The sequence below is a fragment of the Vombatus ursinus genome, unplaced genomic scaffold (assembly GCF_900497805.2).
Source record: "Vombatus ursinus unplaced genomic scaffold, bare-nosed wombat genome assembly UNPS02014804.1, whole genome shotgun sequence".
NCBI lineage: Eukaryota > Metazoa > Chordata > Mammalia > Diprotodontia > Vombatidae > Vombatus > Vombatus ursinus.
In genome coordinates this window covers 667,083-685,654 of record NW_020954582.1, presented here as the reverse complement: position 1 = coordinate 685,654, position 18,572 = coordinate 667,083, and the positions used below count along the sequence as shown (strand labels likewise).

At 54.5% G+C, this 18,572-nt stretch overlaps 1 protein-coding gene across 6 annotated transcripts in view; it reads right to left on the bottom strand.

Annotated features, from left to right (window-relative positions):
* Positions 1 to 18,572, bottom strand: part of USP33 (ubiquitin specific peptidase 33) — a 56,043-nt gene that overhangs the window by 6,717 nt on the left and 30,754 nt on the right. For all 6 annotated transcript variants that reach the window (XM_027874008.1, XM_027874009.1, XM_027874010.1 and 3 more), the window contains 13 exons: positions 17,385 to 17,498; positions 11,632 to 11,710; positions 10,079 to 10,481; positions 8,990 to 9,115; positions 8,158 to 8,273; positions 5,622 to 5,794; positions 5,422 to 5,516; positions 4,615 to 4,648; positions 4,183 to 4,228; positions 3,807 to 3,987; positions 2,105 to 2,231; positions 427 to 596; positions 175 to 256 (listed from right to left, as the gene is read on the bottom strand). In XM_027874008.1, the coding sequence (XP_027729809.1) occupies positions 175 to 256; positions 427 to 596; positions 2,105 to 2,231; positions 3,807 to 3,987; positions 4,183 to 4,228; positions 4,615 to 4,648; positions 5,422 to 5,516; positions 5,622 to 5,794; positions 8,158 to 8,273; positions 8,990 to 9,115; positions 10,079 to 10,481; positions 11,632 to 11,710; positions 17,385 to 17,498 (1,746 nt within the window). The remainder of the gene's footprint in view (positions 1 to 174; positions 257 to 426; positions 597 to 2,104; positions 2,232 to 3,806; positions 3,988 to 4,182; positions 4,229 to 4,614; positions 4,649 to 5,421; positions 5,517 to 5,621; positions 5,795 to 8,157; positions 8,274 to 8,989; positions 9,116 to 10,078; positions 10,482 to 11,631; positions 11,711 to 17,384; positions 17,499 to 18,572) is intronic.

The following is an 18,572-nucleotide window of genomic DNA, read 5'->3' as shown; positions in this document are numbered from 1 at the left end:
CTCTCTGCCCTCCCCCCCAAGTCTGTGGTCAGACTCCCTCTCTCCCTGTCTCCCCCTCCCTCTGCCCTCCCCCCCCAAGTCTGTGGTCAGTCGCCCCTCACTCCTCCCCCTCCACCATCCCTTTTAGGCGCTTCCCAGACTAAGGCTCAGACTACAAGGGAGGAGGGCGGGTACCTGCTGTATAAATTGTCCCAGATGTTCTGAGGAAGCATCACTACGAGGTCCTCGATGTAGCCGGCTTTGCGTGGGGGGACACCTGGAAGGAAGGGGGACAGAGAAGTCTCGGTTGCCAGAAGGCCTCCGCGGATGTCGGAGGGTCGTCCTGGTGGCCCCGGGAAGGAGGGGAGGGCCTCGACACACGGGGAGTGCCGGGCAACTGCTGGGCATTCTCCGAGGCCCCCAGAGAGCCTCGCCCCGACCTCTCACCTCCGTGAACGCAGAGGAAGTCGCGATTGGAGATGGGCCCGGGCTCCGCGAAGGTCTTGAACTTGTTCAGCCACTGGCGAGAGACGTAGAACTGCAGGAGACTGGGCTCCATCATGTTCAGCAAGTTGGACACGCGCCGCCGCTCCTTCTGCGCATCCTCACTGCTCTTCCTGCAAAAGACAGACGCGCTTCCTGAACCTAGGCAAGTCACTGAACTGTTGCCTCACTCAGTTTCCTCATCTGTAACAAGAGCATTGACCTCGCAGGGCTGTTCTGACATGCTTGGCAAACATTAAGTGTGTGGCAATGCACGCCAGGTACCCCTCCAAAAGTGTTCTTCTCCACCCACCCTGCCCTCTGCACCCATGGGCCCTCTGACCCTTTGGGTGGGCCCCCCAAAGAAACAAAAGGGAGAGGATCTCCGCTGAGAGAATTCCCAGCAGCCCTTGCCCATCCTCCAGGGACGTCAGACGTGGTGGAACGCGAGTGCGGCCTAAAGAGGCCGGAGAATGACCCTATGAGGAGCATCCAGGATGCCCATGGCCCTCTAGCCAACCCGTGTGGGTTCGGGGGTTGGGGGTGTGGGAGAGGATGGGCATGTGACCTGCCCGTCAAGTTCAGGAAAAACATGTCTTCTTAAATGCAAACATGCACGCTCATGTAACGCGGGTGTGCACATGCATGCAACATACATGTACTTCACAGCACACGTGTGCCTGCACAACCATAGACATGTATGTGTGCACATATGCATGTGTACACACATATCCCTTAGCTTTTGCGCTTCTCCCCATCCTGGGGGGGAGACAGAGGCCACTTGTATCACGCTTCAGCAGCCCCAACTCGATGCCAGGCTGTGGGGGAGGCCTGTCCCACCAGGGGTACCTATGGGCCCATGCAGCCTCTCACACCAGCAGCCCGAGGCCATCGTGTCCTTGGGCCGACTGTCCCCTTTCACCATTGAAGGGCCTTTGGTGACATATGAGACCCACATCTCACGAGTAAAACAGACCGAGAGTGGGAGGGGACCACTGAATGGTGAGGGAAAGGCAGGTGGTAGAGCCAGGAATCAGAAGTTCTGAGTTCGAACCCAGCCTCAGACACTGACCCTGCCTGCCTCAGTTTCCTCCTCTGTAAAATGGGGGGTTGTGCCAGCACCTCCCTCCTAAGGGGGCCATGAGGCTGCAAAGCACTTAGCTCGGGGCCTGGCACACAGCAGGCACTTAATAAATGCTCGAGGCAGTGCACTTTCTCCTTCATTCTTAGCCAGCTTCTCCCTCCCGTGGGTAACAGTCATGACAGTGTGCCTGTAATCCAGGCCTGGGTGGTCTCCCTCAGCTGTGGCCCTCTCCTCAGAGCGTGCTCTGGCTCACCCACCGTGAGGACACGGACCCAACAAAGGAGAGCTGCTGGCTCGGCCCACGCCAGCCAAGGCCTCTTCCAGTCTCCCGAGCCCCTGCTCCGCCCCCCCAACGCAGTAAGGAGCCCAGCCCAAACGAGGCTCTTGATGGCCAGGGTGACTGGTGGCCATGCAGCCAGGGTGGGGTCAGTGTGGGTGAGTCTCTCTCCTGGGAGGCAGCCGCCATCCACGCACCACGGCTGCATAGCCCCCCGGAGGAGGTTTCTCAGGGGAAGGTAGGCACGTCAGGGACCCCTCCCGAGGGCGCCGCCTTCTTACCTGTAGAAAAGCACGTAAGCCTCTGCGTTCTGCACAGCCGCTGCCGAGACTTCGGTGACGCTCTGATCGTCGAACTCGTACCACAGGGCGTTGAGATTGTTGCGGCAATAGGCGATGTAGTGTCCACCTGACAGGGTCGTGGGAGAAGCAGGTTAGCGTGCACAAGCGGAAGAGAGAGCAGGGGCACGTGTGGACATACTCCTCCCCCATGACCCCGCTCTGTCATGCGTCTGCCCTGGAAAAACTACATAAAGAACTGCTTCTGGTTCACGAGGCTCTGAAAGTCCAGAGCGGGCTGCCCGGTGGTCCCTCAGACCAGAGCTGCTGGTCCAGCCGGACAGATAACCGAGGCTGGCGAACGGGCGGTGGTGCCTGCTCCCTGCCTGGTGTTCGCTTGGTGCCCAGTGCCAGAATGACCCATGGTGGGTGGGGGCAGTCACAGGGCACGGGGGCTCCCTCTCACGGAGGGCCGCCAAACACCTGCTGACACTGGGCACGGACACGGGGCATCGGGCGCTCCGCCGGTCTGAGCTCCCCTCCGGCGCTCTGGTTGGAAAGACGTTGGCAGCCACTCGGCACTCCAGTCGCTCACCTCCAGCTGGGGGTCACTCTCTCTTCCCCCACCCCCTACCCCTTCTCCCTGAGGCTGAAGAAGCCACAGGCCACCGCCTCCAGGTCTATGTGTGAACACAGAACAGCACGGGGTGCGCGGGGCGCAGGAGCACCTCAGTTTATCTGTGGGCAAAGGGACAAAGGCGGAGCCATGTGTAAGATGTTGTCCACCACGACCCTGATTTCCAGATTTCCATCTGTAGGATGACCATTCCGAATGTCTCTGTACGCTGGGAGGGAGCGTGGCGGTTCTGACCCCTTGTCATTGCTCCTGCTTCTGGCTTCTCCCGCGGCCTCTCCCCTCTGCTCGCAGGGCCCAACGCCTCCCGAGGCTCTGGCCGCTGCCCCGCACTGGATACCTTTGGGTGCCCTCCTTCCCTTTCCAGGACTGCCTTGCTCTTCCTGATGCGTCCCAGGCGTTCAGGGCAGGGTCGCGACTCCCTTGACCATGCCCGTGTGTTGGGTCTCCCTTCGTGGTGGGGAGAAGGAGCTCCAGGGCCGAGTGTCCCCGACAGACCTGGAATGGAGCAGGTCCAGGCCCAGGTCGTGACCCCGGCCCTCTCTATCAGCAGACAAGAAGGGTTTCAGAAGCGCTGGAGACAGGGCTGGTTAGGAGCGGGGGACTCGGGTCACCCTGCAGGACCTGGGCACACGGTCTCAGGGAAGGCCGCATGGGCATTGTCTGTGCTTCTAGAGACCGCTCAATGGAAAGGGCTTCCTTCACCCAAAATGAGCAAATTCAGCAGGGGCCCTGATGATTTCTCTCAGGTCCTTCTTTCATTGCTGACGGTTCCTGGTTAACATTGCTAAAACGGCAGTGTCCGCATGCAGTCACGGCTTTGTTTCTGGTTCCTTGTGAACAAATGCGCCACAGCACACTGTGCGATCCTTTTTAAAGCAGGCCTTCCCCCCTCCCCCGCCCCAGGGGTCGGAACACTGACAAACAAGAGCGAGAGGCTCACGGGAGCAGAGCCCGCTGGCTGCCATTCCACACCATGGGCCCGGCACGCGCTCACACACCACACGCAGTGAGGCTTTGATGACCAGATTCCTGCTGGCGCCCAAAGCCAGCCGCAAAGCTGATACTCACTGCTCGCGGTTCCATGGTGACAGATGACTGACAACAGGTCATAGGTCACGATCTGGGAGGGGCTGTCCTTGGCAAGGAAGGGCTGAAGATCGAGGCCCTCGAGAGGAAAAGACACGTGGGTGCTGATTTTGGTGGAAAACATGAGCTCGTGCCTGAACCTCTTCAGGTGGATGCACAAAATCTGCAAGGAAGAAGCCAAGCGCCACCACTTCACTGCGCGGTTCCAGACCGGCAGGCGCCCGCCGGGGGCGGGGGATGGGGTGGGGAGAATCTGCCAGGCGATCACAAGGGCCGCAGCTGGGCTGGCGGCCCCCCGGCGCTTCTCTCCCCGCCCCAGCCACTGCGTGAGGAAACAAGTCAGAAAGGCGTCACCCACCTCAGGAAACTTCTGCACCTTACAGAACTTCACGCCGTTCCTCAATCTGAGTAGAGAAGAGGAAAGCAGGTGAGGAAAGGCCCTGGCACGCAGGGAGGCCCAAGGTCCGCTGTTCAGGTCAGGGGAGGGGGTGGCCTGGAGCCCTGAGGGGGAGCTGCCTACAGCCATCAGCCCAGGGCTGGACTGGGGGCCTCCGCTAACAGGTGGGCTGCCCTCCCTCCCCGCCAGGCTCCTGGGGGCCCAGGGCCAAGAGCTCCTGCGGAGTCACTCAGACTTCTCCCTGGGGCCCCACACCTCCTGGCCCGGCCCACTCTGCCCATGAGCTCACACCAAAGCTCCTTGGTCTCCCAAAGACTTGGTGCCCACCCGCCTGCCCGCTCGCCTCAAAAGCTGGGGGCTGTTCTGAGGGCAGGAAAGGCTTCTTCCACTTACTTTCTGCATCTTTCACAACTGTACATGTTGTCACCTGTAGACAGAAAAAGCCTTGAACGCCACCGCAGAATCAAATCTATTCCTTTCGTAACACAGGGTAAATGACAAGTTAAGTCATTCCTACGTCTCCCATGCCCCTCTTAAGAGTGGGCGAAGCCTGTGCAGCCCCCGAGGCCAGACCGGGGAGGCTGCGTAGCCCAACGGCCCATCCCGCTCTGTGTGCCAGGAAGGGCCAAAGCCTGCTCTTTGCCTGGGGGTCTGGGGGGCTCCTGGGCTGGACAGTCAGGACCCCTACTATCTAAATGCCTAGAAACACATCGCTGTGCTGGCCGCAGTTACTGGGGACAGAGACAGGCGCACAAAGCTCAAATCAGAGGGGTGGGCCACGGAAAGGGACGGCTGACCCACGTCAGAAGGAACGATGAACGTTTTAGTGCTAAGGCTGAGATCTGAGAAATGTTCACATCTTCCTTAAAAAAGAGGCCGCTTCATTTTTCCAAATTTCAGCGAAGCCCTTTGGGTTTAAGTAACCCAGAGCCACAGAAAAGTACTCCAGCCTCTGCCAGGGCAGGAGCAGCACAGACAGCCCGAGGCTCGGTCAGGCTGGGGCCCCTCCAGGAGTGACTCCAGATGGCCTCTTTGATCTAAGTCAGTAAAGCAACCAATGCAAGCCCAAGAAGAGACGTCTCTGTGTCACCCCGGCCTAAAAGCCTGGCCATCCGAGGAAGGGATTCATCCGCCCCCGGACCAAAGTGCCCACGCCGACTTCCAACTTCCCCATCACGCGCGGGGTGGGTGTCACCTTACCTTTGAGCTCATCTCTGGCGAAAAAGGCGGCGAGACAATCTTGCAAGGTCACTACTGGACCCCAAAACCAGCTAGGGACACAGGAGACAACAAACCTGGAAAGTCATTACAGAAAAAGAAGGGCCGGTCAGTGTGGTGCTGGTCACGCAGAAGCAACGGGGGCCCCGAACAAAGTCTGCGGCCGGTGAGGGCGAGCGTACCTGCGCAAGTACTCCATGAGCAGGGCAATCCAGCCTTGGGGCGCATACGCCTCCCCGCAGGATCCCGCTTTGACCATGGCGGTTGGGTGGCTCGCCGAGTGCAGCCGTGCGAGGTCCTCTTTGCCGGGGATGGGCAGGGACAGGTCCTGGAAGGTCTCCAGGGTCACCGACACCTGCAGCGGCAGAACACGGCCCAGGATCCCACCAGCTTCCTTCGCCAACGAGCTCGGCTGGGGCAAGCCAGCAGGGAGGGCCAATGGACTTTCTTTGCCCGGAGCCGCGTTTCCTGGACGCGGGAAGCTGCAGTTCTGCCTGGCCTCTGAGAAGCCCGGTCAGCAAGAGGGGGCAGCTACCACGCCACACCCAGGCCGCCCCAGCCAAGGACAAGCGCTCCAAAGGCAGGCGGAGGATCTAGCACTGAGCAAGTGCCTGACTAACCCTGCATGGAGCCTAGTGACCAGGCCTGGGCTCGGGGTCGGCCGGTCTGAGTTCCAACAGTACCTCTGGCCAGGTCACCAACTCAGCCACGGAGGGTGCCAGTCTGGCTGGGTGCTGGGTGCTCCCGCCCTGGGACTTCTCTGCTGTGGAGGCGTGGGCGCCTGGGCACGTCCCCTTGCTGTCATTGCTGACTACGCAAGCTGAGAGGCTTCACACCCAAACAGCGCACACCTTCTGCGCCACAGACTGCGCATTCTTCCTTTCCTCCCCCAAAGGCCACCACGAAGGCTTTACGGCTCGCTGTCATCTGCCTGGCTTTGGCTAAGGGTCAGTGCCCATCCTGATGCCCTTTCTTTTAGCTATTGGGTCACTCCAAGAGCCACAGAAAAAGAGCAGCCGCCCCCTGTCTTTGGCCTAGGGGGCTTCATGAGCAGAGACAGGGCGTGCGCTACAAACACAAGTTTTTGTGGTTGTTGTGGCTTACCACGTGACTTTCCCTAATACCAAACAACCCTGAAGGATCAATCACAAATACATTTCTCATCTGCTGCCCTCTCATGTAACGCTTCTCCATCACGCTATTCCCTGCAGAGGGTCACAGTTCTCTTCCTCTACTTATCCTTACCTGGTTTAGAGACAAGGACTCAGTTTTCCAAAAAGAGACAGACAGAAGGTAATCTTTGTTTTTGAAGTTTGCCCAATACAGAGAGCATGTTTTCCATTTCTGGATTGGTTTGGAATTCACCTGAACACTCTGAGGCTGTGGAGAATCTAGGATTTTTCACCATTCCACTCAAGTCAGGTTTGTTTTAAAGATTCTGATTGCCATTTTTCTGCTTAAATCTTATTGCCATTAGGGTAACATTTATGTTTGGAAGTTGGTTGCTATGCCTTGGGGTGCACGCATGTGCACACGCATGCATATAGACACCCCCCCCCCCCCACTGTTAGTGGTCCCTTTGAGCACGATTAACTCCATGAACAGCCCTCAGCACTCTGTACTTGGGCTTGTAATTTGACTAACATTATGAAAACTTCCTAATTCGTAGACTCTGTGCAAGAACGGTAACTCCGAGCCATCTTTTCACTTTAAATTCTTATGTCTTAGTCTCACAAATGTTCCCTAAAGGACATGCTGTTGGATTGGTCCATTCAGCATCGCTCTCTCTGGGAGGGGAATTCAATGCACTTCTTCTCTGGGGGGAAGGTTTTCCTATAAAAATAAGAAGGGTTTCCTTGCTAGGTTTCCTAGGGGCTCATGCCTAGAGCTGAGAAACTCAGACAATTCTATACATATGCCTGGCTCCTCTTCCATTTCCCGACGTTACTGAGTGACCAGTCACAACAGTCAACAATATGGCGGATAGGAAAAGGGGCCTGCTGGCTGGGCGAGGAATGTCCCTGGGCTCAAAGTTTAGCTCCCTCCTCACTCTCTATGGGACTGTGGGAAAGGCACCAACCACCTCTCGGGGCTCAGGTGCCCTGTCTTTAAAAATAAGGGGGTGCAAACGTGCACAGAGCACTGGGCCCACAGTCAGGAAGACCTGGGTTCAAATCCAGCCTCAGACATTCACCAGCTTTGTGACCCTGGTCAAGCCATTTAGCCTGCCTCAGTTTCCTCATCTGTAAAATGGGGACAGTAACAGCTCCTACTCTTCCGAGGGTTGTTATGAGGCTCGAATGAAATAATAATTGTACAGGTTAGCACAGTACACAGTAGGCACTAGATAAATGTTGGTTGTTATCATTAGACTGGATGATTTTTAAGGACTTAAGCCAAGTGCAAAAATGAATCCAATTGCGAGGGAGTCAAGTACTACCAGCCTCGGCTCAGACAGGGAACTTACAAATTCATAAATTGCCCATTAAAATATGAATGTCTGACTTAAATGTAGCAACTGGTACCATCAGTAACCCATTATGAGCATCCTTCTCAGCAGAGCTAAACCCCAGACTCCTTTGGGGGAGCAGGAGGAAGGCTGCCCTGCGGGGGCCCGACCCCCCCCTTCTCACCACCCCCTGGCAGTGCCAGCCCTGGGCTCCTGGACGGCCCCATCCCATCAATGTTCCTGGAGGAAGGACCACCCGCAGCACTCACCCGGTCACAAGTCAGACACTGCACAGAGCTCACGATCGTCCCATCGAAGATATCCGAAATGACGCTCCGGTATCTCTTCTGCTGCTTTTTCCTCTTGGGAGATGGGGCTGGCAGGGCTGGGGGGCAGAGCGGAGCAGTGACCATTCAGGTCAGCACCTCGCACACAACCCACCTCAAACCAAGAGCCTCCCTTTTGTGAAAAGGCTGAATTATGGCCATGGGCACAGGGAAAGCACCATCCACGAGAGAGATGACAAACAGGCCACCAAAGGAGTGGAGACACAGGCTCCGACCCCAGCTCTGCCACCGGCTTGGTCATGAGGGGGCGCCACTGCACAGAGCACTGGGCCTGGCCTCCCCCACTCACTAGCTGTGAGACCCGGGGCAAGGCCTGAACCAGCTGCCTGCCTCAGTTTCCCCACCTGCAGAATGGGCTGACGACAGGGTGTCTCCGAGGATCAGGGTGCACCTCAGACACCTCCCTTCACTCTGCTCTCTGTGTCCAAGTCCCCTCATGGTGAGACAGTGTAGGCCCTGACAGGGGTTGGCCCAGACAGCCACTGAGGCCATCAGAGAGGTGGCAGGGGACATGCATTTAACCAGCACTTAGAATGTGCCAGGCGTGGACAAAGATGATCTCATGGGACGCTCATGCCACCTCCGTTTTACAGACAAGGGCACTGAGGCAGACAGAACGTAAGTGGCCTGCCTGGGGACATACAGCAGATGGGGTCTCCTCGGTGCCCCGTGGCGCTTCTAGCGGACAGCGTGACACGCTAAGTCACATTTCCATAGACCTTGAATAGGGTGACTTGGCCAATGGAATGTTTACCTCTTTTGTGGCCAGAGACTGCACCTGGCCACAGGGAGCTCGATTTGGGAGGGCTGGCGGACAAGCGTGGACTGCCTCCTTCATTCGATGGCAGATGGTCGATCATGTGACTATCGGGGGCATGTTCTGGAAACAGTAAATGTTGGTGTCAGAAGCGAATCTCCAGAACAGGAGGAAGGACTTTGGGGGTCGGTCCAGGGAAGAACCACAAGATGACAAAGAGGAAATCGTGAGAAAGCCCCTCAGGAAGCGCTCCGCTCTGAAGTTCAGGCAAACCTTGCAGAGGTCACTCACTAAGAGGGCTCAGGTCAGGCCTGGCCAATGAATGCCTCGCTGGGCCACGGGCCAGATGCATCCAAGACAGATACGACGGGGGGGAGGGAGGGAGAGAGGGAGAAGCCAGGCAGAAAAGGCTCTGAGGATAGCCCCAGCCAGGTCTGGGCGCCTGCCATCAGCACAGGTGTCCAGGCCTGTTCCCGGATGGAATCACACATGTCGTGAAGCATTCCAAGGCTGCTGGGAGAAGGGACGTGATATGAGTGGGTAGCTGAGGGGCCTGTATACCATGATCTTGTGCTGAGCCAAGCAGGCAACAGCACCCAAGGGGGCCAGAGGCTCACGGGGCACCACGGCACACCACGCCTAGGTGAGCGAGGCCTCGCAGCAACCCGTCATCCCCTTCTAGCAAGGAGCTGACCCACAAAAGCCCAGTCTCTGCTCAAAGCTACTCCAAGAGGAGTCACTGAGCCTAGATCCGGCCAGGGGGAAAGGCTGGAACCTTCTCCAGTGTCTGTCCGTGGGCCTCAGTGAGCATAAGGATGCGGATGGGCAAGCATATGCACAGCTGAAAGCTCATGGGGATTGCTGCGCCCAGGGACATGGGGGTCCCTGAATCTGCCTACGGACCTCAGATTTTTTGTAACCACACAATGGTTCCCCACTGAACATTCCACCCCTTCCCAATTCACTCAAAGCAGTACCTCTGTGCACGCATAAATCTCTGTCACCGTACCGTGCTATCCCTGCACCACCTCTTGCTCCAGCCACCAAGTCACTGCACCTCTCCTTTCATCCCTTCAGGCCTCTCACCTGAAAGCCGGCTGTGTATCTGCACTTTGACGGTTTCCTGGCTGTTTAAGATGTCCACCATCTCTGACAAAGTGTCTACGTCTTTCTCCAAGTCGTCCTCAGGACTCCTGGGGCTTGCCTTGTTACACGGAGCTTTTTCTTTCACCATTCCGGGGCTGGCGTTGTTCTCATCCTCCTGGATTAACATGGCTGTCTCCGCGTGGTCCTCCATCAGACCGCGGGAGCCTGTCTCGTTCTCGGCTTTGTCACTGCTCCCACATGACTCACATGACTGGAAGTCCATCTCTGACGGGCTCTTCTCCTCGCCTGTCCCAGGAGAGGCCCCGTCCTCAGTTTCCATGACTTGTTCTTTGAGCTCCTCATGAAGCAGGTCCATTAAACATCGGAGGAATTCCTGGGCATCCTGGACAGAGATAGAAAGACACAGGGAGAAAGACAGCCTGGTGGAGAGAGTGCAGCATCAGGTTTCGAGGGATTGGACTTTTCCACTTCCTACCTGTAAGTCACTTTAAGCTACCTGCCTCAGTTTCTTCATCTGTAAAATGGGGATCATACCCCTAGCAGTTTCCCCACCCCAGAATGTTGCGAGGACCCATTGAACAGACTTCACAGCTCTGTAGAAATGCCCAGCAGCAGCAGCTTCTGTGGGCCCTGCTCTAAAATCTCTGACCCTGTGCCACAATCTTTAAGTACTAAAGCCAAATGCAGACTCCCACAAAGCCCCTTTCTTGTTCCTCATGATGGCCTGGGGGGGGGGGGGAACTGGGGCTCCTGATGGCTAATTCAGCTCTGGTTGCCCTGGAGTACAGAGTGCTCCTGGGGCCAGCCTCACTTAGCAGTGCCTGATGTAACATCCCTGTCCAAGGAATGGCTGTACTCCAACCATACTGATACAGTGCCTGGCACACAGTAGGTGCTTAATAAACGTTGACTGACTGAGACCACTACTTCTGCAATAAATAAAACCAGAATTTCAAACACTGGAGACAAAGTAGATGCTCCTCAGTGCATCTGGAAGATCTCTGAACACACATGGATGTGTACAGGTTATCTCGTGTATTTCTGCCCTATTTTCCCAAAGGGAGAAGAGGTCATTTCTGGAATGATAGAGGAAGATGGGATCGTACACCTTTTCTTGCCTGGAAAACTGACAGGTTGAAAAATGTCTTGATTAGTCAAGAAAACTCCCCCTTGGCTTGGCTCCATGCCCACCCGAGAGGTCTCACAAGCCCTCCAGGCTTCTACTGCCCTGTCTTCTGACACTTACTGACTTGGGGAAAAACATCAAGCTGCCTACTAAGTGCCTGTCCACTTGGTCTTGAAGCCTCGGGTTGTTTCTGCTTTAGGACCACTTTGTATACATAATGCCCTGGATTGAAACCTCAGTAAACCCAAAGAACTGTCTCAGGGACCTTGAAAACCAAAGGACAAACTGCAGAGACTCACTGTTCACACTCTTTTCCCATGAGAATACTGCCAACTATGCTGTTCTATGAGGAAGTCAGCCTAAGCTTCTCCTATCACCAGATAAAATTCAGCGACAACGGACTTACCTGTTGGGAGTAACCTCGAAATGCCGGGTTGACAGTTTTAATTCCTTGAAACAAATTAGTCGGAACAACAGACCCAGGCCTGGGGAGGGAAGGAAGACATTCAGAAGTGGGAACATGGTGAAGACTGCCAGTTTACATCTTAGTAATGTGTAAAACGGAGAGGTGAAGAAAAATGGGCGCGTATTTACAAGAGCTCCAGGGACACTGACCCTCATTCTCTCTTTGTCTTCTTAAGACTGAGAAGGCTGCTGGGTTGGTCTTGGATGAAGCAAGGAAATCTCTTCTTACATAAAACAGGAGGTCTGGGACAACCCTCCTTTAAAAGTCCTTCAAAAGGACTTTAGCCTGGGCCAAGCTCTGACCCCTCACACACTAGACCTCCCTAGACACAGACACAGAAGTGCACCCGGGCACCCAACAACCAAGACATCTGTCCTATGCTGGGGTCCCCTAGGACTCACTGTCTCCATGCTAAAAACCACAGAACCCCGCCACAAACACCACAAAGAATGTTAATTTTTTTTTTTTTAGGCAATTGGGGTTAAGTGACTTGCCCAAAGTCACACAGCTAGTAAGCGTCAAGTGTTTGGTCTGAGGCCAGATTTGAACTCAGGTCCTCCTGAATTCAGGGCCAGTGCTCTATCCACTGCTCCACCTAGCTGCCCCAGAGAATGTTAATTTGTGGTTTTCTGAGTCACTGGCCGTAGGGCAAGGAAGGACAGTCTTGCTCCCTGAGCCTACTGGAGAAAAAAAATAAGAACACATACTTTTGAATAGTAAGATATGAATGGAACCCTATTTCCTACCCGCGACTGAAATGTGTCAAAGGGCCGAAAGGGATGGCCTTTGCTGCCCTGCTTCACAGCGGGCCCTCTGCGGCCCTATGGTTGATGCACACAACCCAAGGACTGGCGGCCAGCGCTCTGCCATCTCAGGGCAGTGTCCCTCTATCACATCCCGGATCCTGCAGGCGTTAAGCTTTAAGCTCTGCCCATGACGGGTTCCAGCAGGAAGCAGGTTTCCTTTGGCAAAGACCTTAGAATTGGCTTTCTCTAGCAGAAGATCTTCTACCCTGGGAGTCGGGCAGTCTGAGGCCTGCTCAGGCCAACGGGAGAGAGAGCTCTTGGACATATTCCCTTTTGAAATCACTGCAGACCTGGTGTCTGGGGTGTTCTCTATTTTCATCGCAGGGGAATCAATTTTTTCTTAAACATACTATCAATTTTCATTTTTTATAAGATTTAGAGTTCCAAATTCTTCTCCCTTCTCTTCCCCAAAACAGCATGCAATCTGATATAGGTAATACATGTGCAATCATGTTAAACATATTTCCACATTAGTCATGTTGTGAAAGAAGAATCAGAATAAAAGGGAAAAACCACAGGAAAGAAAAAAAAGAGAGAGAAAATAGTATGCTTCAATCTGCATTCAAACTCCACAGTTCTTTCTCTGGATGTGGACAGTATTTTCCATCATGAGTCGTTTGGAGTTGTCTTAGACCCTTGCATTGCTGAGAAGAGCTAAGTCAATGATAGTTGATCATTGCACTACTGTGTACAAGGTTCTCCAGTTTCTGCTCACTTCACTCAGCATCAGTTCATGTAAGCCTTTCCAGGTTTTTCTAAAATCTGCCTGCTCATCATTTCTTACAGAACAATAGTATTCCATTACATTCAAATACCACAACTTGTTCAGCTATTGCCCAATTGATGGGCATCCTCTCAATTTCTAACTCTTTGCCACTACAAAAAGAGGTGCTAAAAATATTTTTGCACATGTGGGTCCTTTTCCCATTTTTATGATCTCTTTGAGATACAGCCCTAGAAGTGCTATTGCTGGGTCAAAAGGTATGCATGGTTTTATAACTCTTTGGGCATAGTTCCAAATTGATCTCCAGAATGGGTGGGTCAGGAGCCAAGATGGCAGAGTAAAATCAGTGACTTGCTTGAGCTGTCCCCCAAACCCCTCCAAATACCTGTAAAAAAATGACCAAATAAATTCTAGACAGCAGAACCCACAAAAAGACACAGTGAAATAAATTTCCAGCCCAAGACAACCTGGATGGTTGATTAGAAAGGTCTATTGCACCGGGCTGGAAGAGGAGCGCAGTTCAGCTTGGGCATGTAGACAAAGACCAGGCCTCAGCGAACCTGGAGCAGGCCTCAGGGGACTGAATCATGGGCACCTGCAGCAGTTTCCAGACTTCTCAACACACAAATGCCAAAGATAGCTTAGAAGGTCAGTAGGAAAGGCCTACGACTGGGGTGAGAGAGAAGGTCGTTCCCAGCCCCAGTCCCGACACAGCCCTCGGGCGACAGCTGCTTCCTGGAGCTCTCGGCCCACAGATGGTGGAGGGATCAAGCAGCTGACCAGAAGAGGATTACAGGGACCTCTTTGCTAGAGCTGAGGCAGGATTCTCTTGCTTTACCCATGCTTGGATCTGGGTCACAACTCTGGGTGGCGGTCCTGGGGTGAGGAGGAGCGCTGGCGTGGTGGAGCTTGTAGTGGCAGTGGAGAGGGACTCCTCCTCACAGTTCAAAGGCAGAAAAGAGTGCTTGTGGTCACTCACAGACTAGAGCACAGGCCAGGAAAAGAGTTAACACCTCGCCCTTGATGCTACCACCTTGGAAGAATGGAAAATTTACAAGTCCCTAGAAGTATCTCTGAAAGCAGCTGCACAAAACTCCCAAAGCTTGGGACAGTACATTCTCCACACTGGAAGCAGACCCCTACCTTAACAAAGAGTTTAAAACTCAAGTAATTGGCTAGAAATGTGAGAAAACAGCACAAAAATAGTCAGACCATAGAATCTTTCTTTGGTGACAAAAAAGATCAAAACACATCCAGAATGGCTGGGTCAGTTCACCACTCCACCCACAATGCATTAGTGTCCCAATTTTCCCACATCTTCTCCAACACAGAAGCATCATTTTTGATGAGTTAGGAGCTTCCCCTAAGGGCGTGTGTGCTTGACAAAATTCTAGCTCCTCCCAGGTGTGCATGTTTGAACCTTGGGGCCCATGGTCCAACTGTTCTGATTCCATATTCTCTCCCCTGAGCAAGATCTCGCCGTCATTATTTCTGGCTTCAATGCCAGGATGGTCTATCAGCCAAGGCCACAGACTGAAGGGGACTGACCCTCAACAGCTCTGTGGTGGACACCAAATTTATTATGTCTTTCTCTATGCTATTCACTCAACAAAAAGGGCTCCTTGGCCCCCAGACGACCCCCTCTTCTGTCCCTCACAAGCCATGAGGCAGGCAAAACTCAAATGGGCCCTCAGTCTATAAGTCCCCATTATGTTTCTGAATCCATGGGGAAAGGAATGAAGAACAACAGAACTGGGGAAGCAGAGGTCTGTGCCTTTTAAAGAAAGCTCTCCTGCGTGTTAGCCAAGACCTAAGACAGCACGCTCTAACGAAGGTCAGGCCGTCGGTTCTTCAAGCAGGAGTGCAGGCCTGAGCCTCAGGTCCGTCTGCCCAGAGGGGGCAGAGAAGGGAGAGTGGGTGAGAAACAGAGTAACACAACTCATTCAACAGCCCGGCCCACTCCCCGAGGCCTTCTCCAAGAGTGCCCACCTGTCTCAAACACTATCCTGAGAATAAAACGTGCAGGCCGCCATGCAACAAAACCAGGGCCCTCCACATGGTATACAACATCTTTGTGCTTAAAACATTGGGGACTCAATCAATTTTTCTTTATGAGAAATGTGTCTTATGTGCATTTGCTCTCATGAGAATTGAGGGCATGGGTACGGAGGCTGGAAGAGCTTGGGAACTCCTCCTTTGAAGACCTCAGCTTTCCATGAGCAAGGGAGCCTCTCCCCAGCTAATCTGCGATCCAGCCGTCCCTCTCGTCCCTGGCTTTCTGTAAGTCCTGCAGAAGATGGGCCATCTCTGGTCCCTAATATCTGTCAATGGAACGAGGTCTATCTGCTCCCCCTCCCCCATCTGACTTCACCAGCTTTCCAGGCCCACACAGCCTTGATGGTCAAGGTTAACAGCACAGCAGGGCCTGATCCCCAACACCACATCATTTCTCTGCCTCTTGGGTCAAGCAAGATGGGAATCCTCGCACCTGTTCCATGACTGACAGCCATGTGGGCCGTCAGGAGACCACGGATGGCTGTCTGGCAGCCTTGAGCCCTACAGTCCCCTGCTGGGACCCAGCCTGCTTGCCTCCAATTTGATTCACACACCGATGGCCTTGCTCATCGTGAGGCACTCCGAGCTCATTCTCTTGGGAACGACCGTGGATAACTGGCGTGAAGTTCCCTATAAACAGAAACATCTGGAGAAAGGCTGTCCTAGAAAACTCCCCTCCTGGTGCTACCCTCTGATGACACGCCCTCAGGTCACACGGGCTCTCCCAGCCCAATCCAAGCTCAGGCATTTGTGCACGGTCCTTCGGCCATCTGCACCTTGCACCAAGCACACGAGACCACACCGCCACATAGCTGGCCACTACCTGGAGGGTTCGTTGGAAGTCGCTAACCCCAACTGAGGCCTAGCCAGGGGCATGCGCTCACCCCTGGTCCCGCTATAAGGGGGTGCAAGGCTTCTCCGCGATTGGCAGACAATTTAACTGCTGACTCTGCTGTAGGCGAGTCACGCATAGAGCCAAGGCAGAAGTCGTGCCTGGGTGGAACAGAGGAATCCCCCGTGCTTTCAGCCCACTTACTGAATGCTACCATACTGCATCTCAGGGAAACCACAGAACTGGAGGGAGAAAGGGCAAAGGCTTCCAACTTTACAAAGGGGGAAACTGAGGCCAGAGAGGTGAGCAACCTGCTCCAACCAAATTTGCGCTCCCACTGCCTCACATACAGGGGCCCAGTGTGAGCCATGGCCAACAGTGACTGCCCCAGAAGCCTCCAGGAGCCACTGCCCGTGAGCACACACGTGCCCTGGAAGAACTCTGCGCCACTGCCATGGTCCTCTGTGAAGCCTGACCAACGGGCCCGGGGCAGCGCCCTGCTGCCAGAGAGGAGACACCTCCTGGGAGCAGGGCCAGATCCCTCCAAATGACGATGCAGACCCAGGGAGTCAGCGACCAGCAGAGGGAGGCAAAGTGTTTGTGCTGCAAGCCAGCCTCCCTTCGGCGGCCAAGCGCACTGCTGCCTCACTCTGTGACAGCCGGAGGAGGACGGGAGGCCCACGGAGACTCGGCCGGAGCCCACGCTCCAGGCAGCCAGAGGGTGGTCTCCGTGGCCTAGACAGAGGCAGCCGTTAGGAGACGTACAGCTTGAGTTCAAGCGGCAGAGAAATCAGATGTGGGAAACCCCATGCTTGGTGCAGATACCCACCCCCAACTGCCCCAGACATTCACACTGACGAAGAAAGTGGGTTACCCCCCCCCAAAGGTCACACTGACCACAAGTGTGGATTATACCCCCAAAGGTCACACTGACCATGAGAGTGGGTTACCCCCCCAAAGGTCACATTGACCACGAGGGCAGGTTACCCCCCCAAAGGTCACACTGACCACGAGTGCGGGTTACCCCCCAAAGGTCACACTGACCACGAGTGCGGGTTACCCCCCCAAAGGTCACACTGACCACGAGTGTGGGTTACCCCCCCAAAGGTCACACTGACCACGAGTGTGGGCTACTCTCCGCCCCAGACAGTCACACTGACCACGAGACTGGTCATGACCTCCCAGGGTTACGGACACAACCTGACCGCAAACTTGCCTCAAAGGCCATCCTTGCACACTTAAGCTAACCCAGGAGATGCAGCAGCCAAGCACGTACCTGCTCTTGTGCCAAAGCTCCGTCATCAGCTTGAGATAGCTTTTACAGATGGCTGGCTTCTTCTCCGTCCGGGCTAGTCCTCCGCAATCAAGAAAGAACTGGGTCAAAGGTGGGCTAATTTAAAAGAAAGCAGAGTTGAGAGAACAGAACAAGAAGCAGATCCTGGCCTCTCTGCCTGCTTGACCAAGAGGCCCTGCAGGCTCCTCACTCTCCAGCACTACCTCCATGTCCAGCCAGTTGGCTGCCAGCACCTGGTGAGCATGGGGCTGCCTTCCACCTCTTTCTGGGTCTCCAGCACTTAGTGCAGTGCTTGGCACACAGTAGGTGCTCCTGTCTGAGTACAAGCCGATGCCCAAGGCGCTGCTGCCCCCTAAACCAGGGGACTCCAGACTTTTAAAGTCAAGCCCCCCATGATGCTGCAGGCAATGTGCAGATACTCACAGATTACATACAGGTGCTAGCAATCCACAAGCATTTATGAAGCACCTACTGAGTGCCAGGCCCTAAGGGCACAAAAACCCAAGCAATGAAAGCGTCTCTGATGATTATCTAATGCTATAAAACTGACAGACTTAAAAACTGAAGTAAAAAAGGAGCTGAGATAAAGCTGAAATCCCATTTGACCCTGCAGCCAAAAGCAGCCAGAGTTTATTGGACAGACCTTGACAGCCGTGTAGACATGAGATGGGGGAGACTGAAGGGAGCCCATCGCTATGCGGGCCTGAACCCGGGCCACGAGACCGGAGAAAAGGGGTCACATGTGAGGGACGCTGTGGGGGCAGTGAATTGCAAGAGCGCGGGCTGGTTTCACACCTGGGTGCCCGAAGGAACAGTGGGTCTAGGGGAGAAGGTAATGAGATCGATAATGCAGGCTCCTTTGTGCCTCCCCATACTACACGAAGGACTCAGTCTCACAGAAAAGAACAGGGGGTACAGGGGGTGCAGGGGGTGGGCTCTTACCTACCACAGAGCAAGACAGAGTGTAAGTGTGTGTGAGTGAGTGTGAGTGGGTATGTGAGTGTATGTGTATGTGTGTGTGCGTATGTGTGAATGCAAGTGAATGTGTGAGTGTGTGTGTAAGTGAATGCAAGTGAATGTGTGTGTGAATGCAAGGGAATATGTGTGTGAGTGTGTGCAAATGCAAGTGAATGTGTGTGTGTGAATGCAAGTGAATGTGTGTGAGTGGGT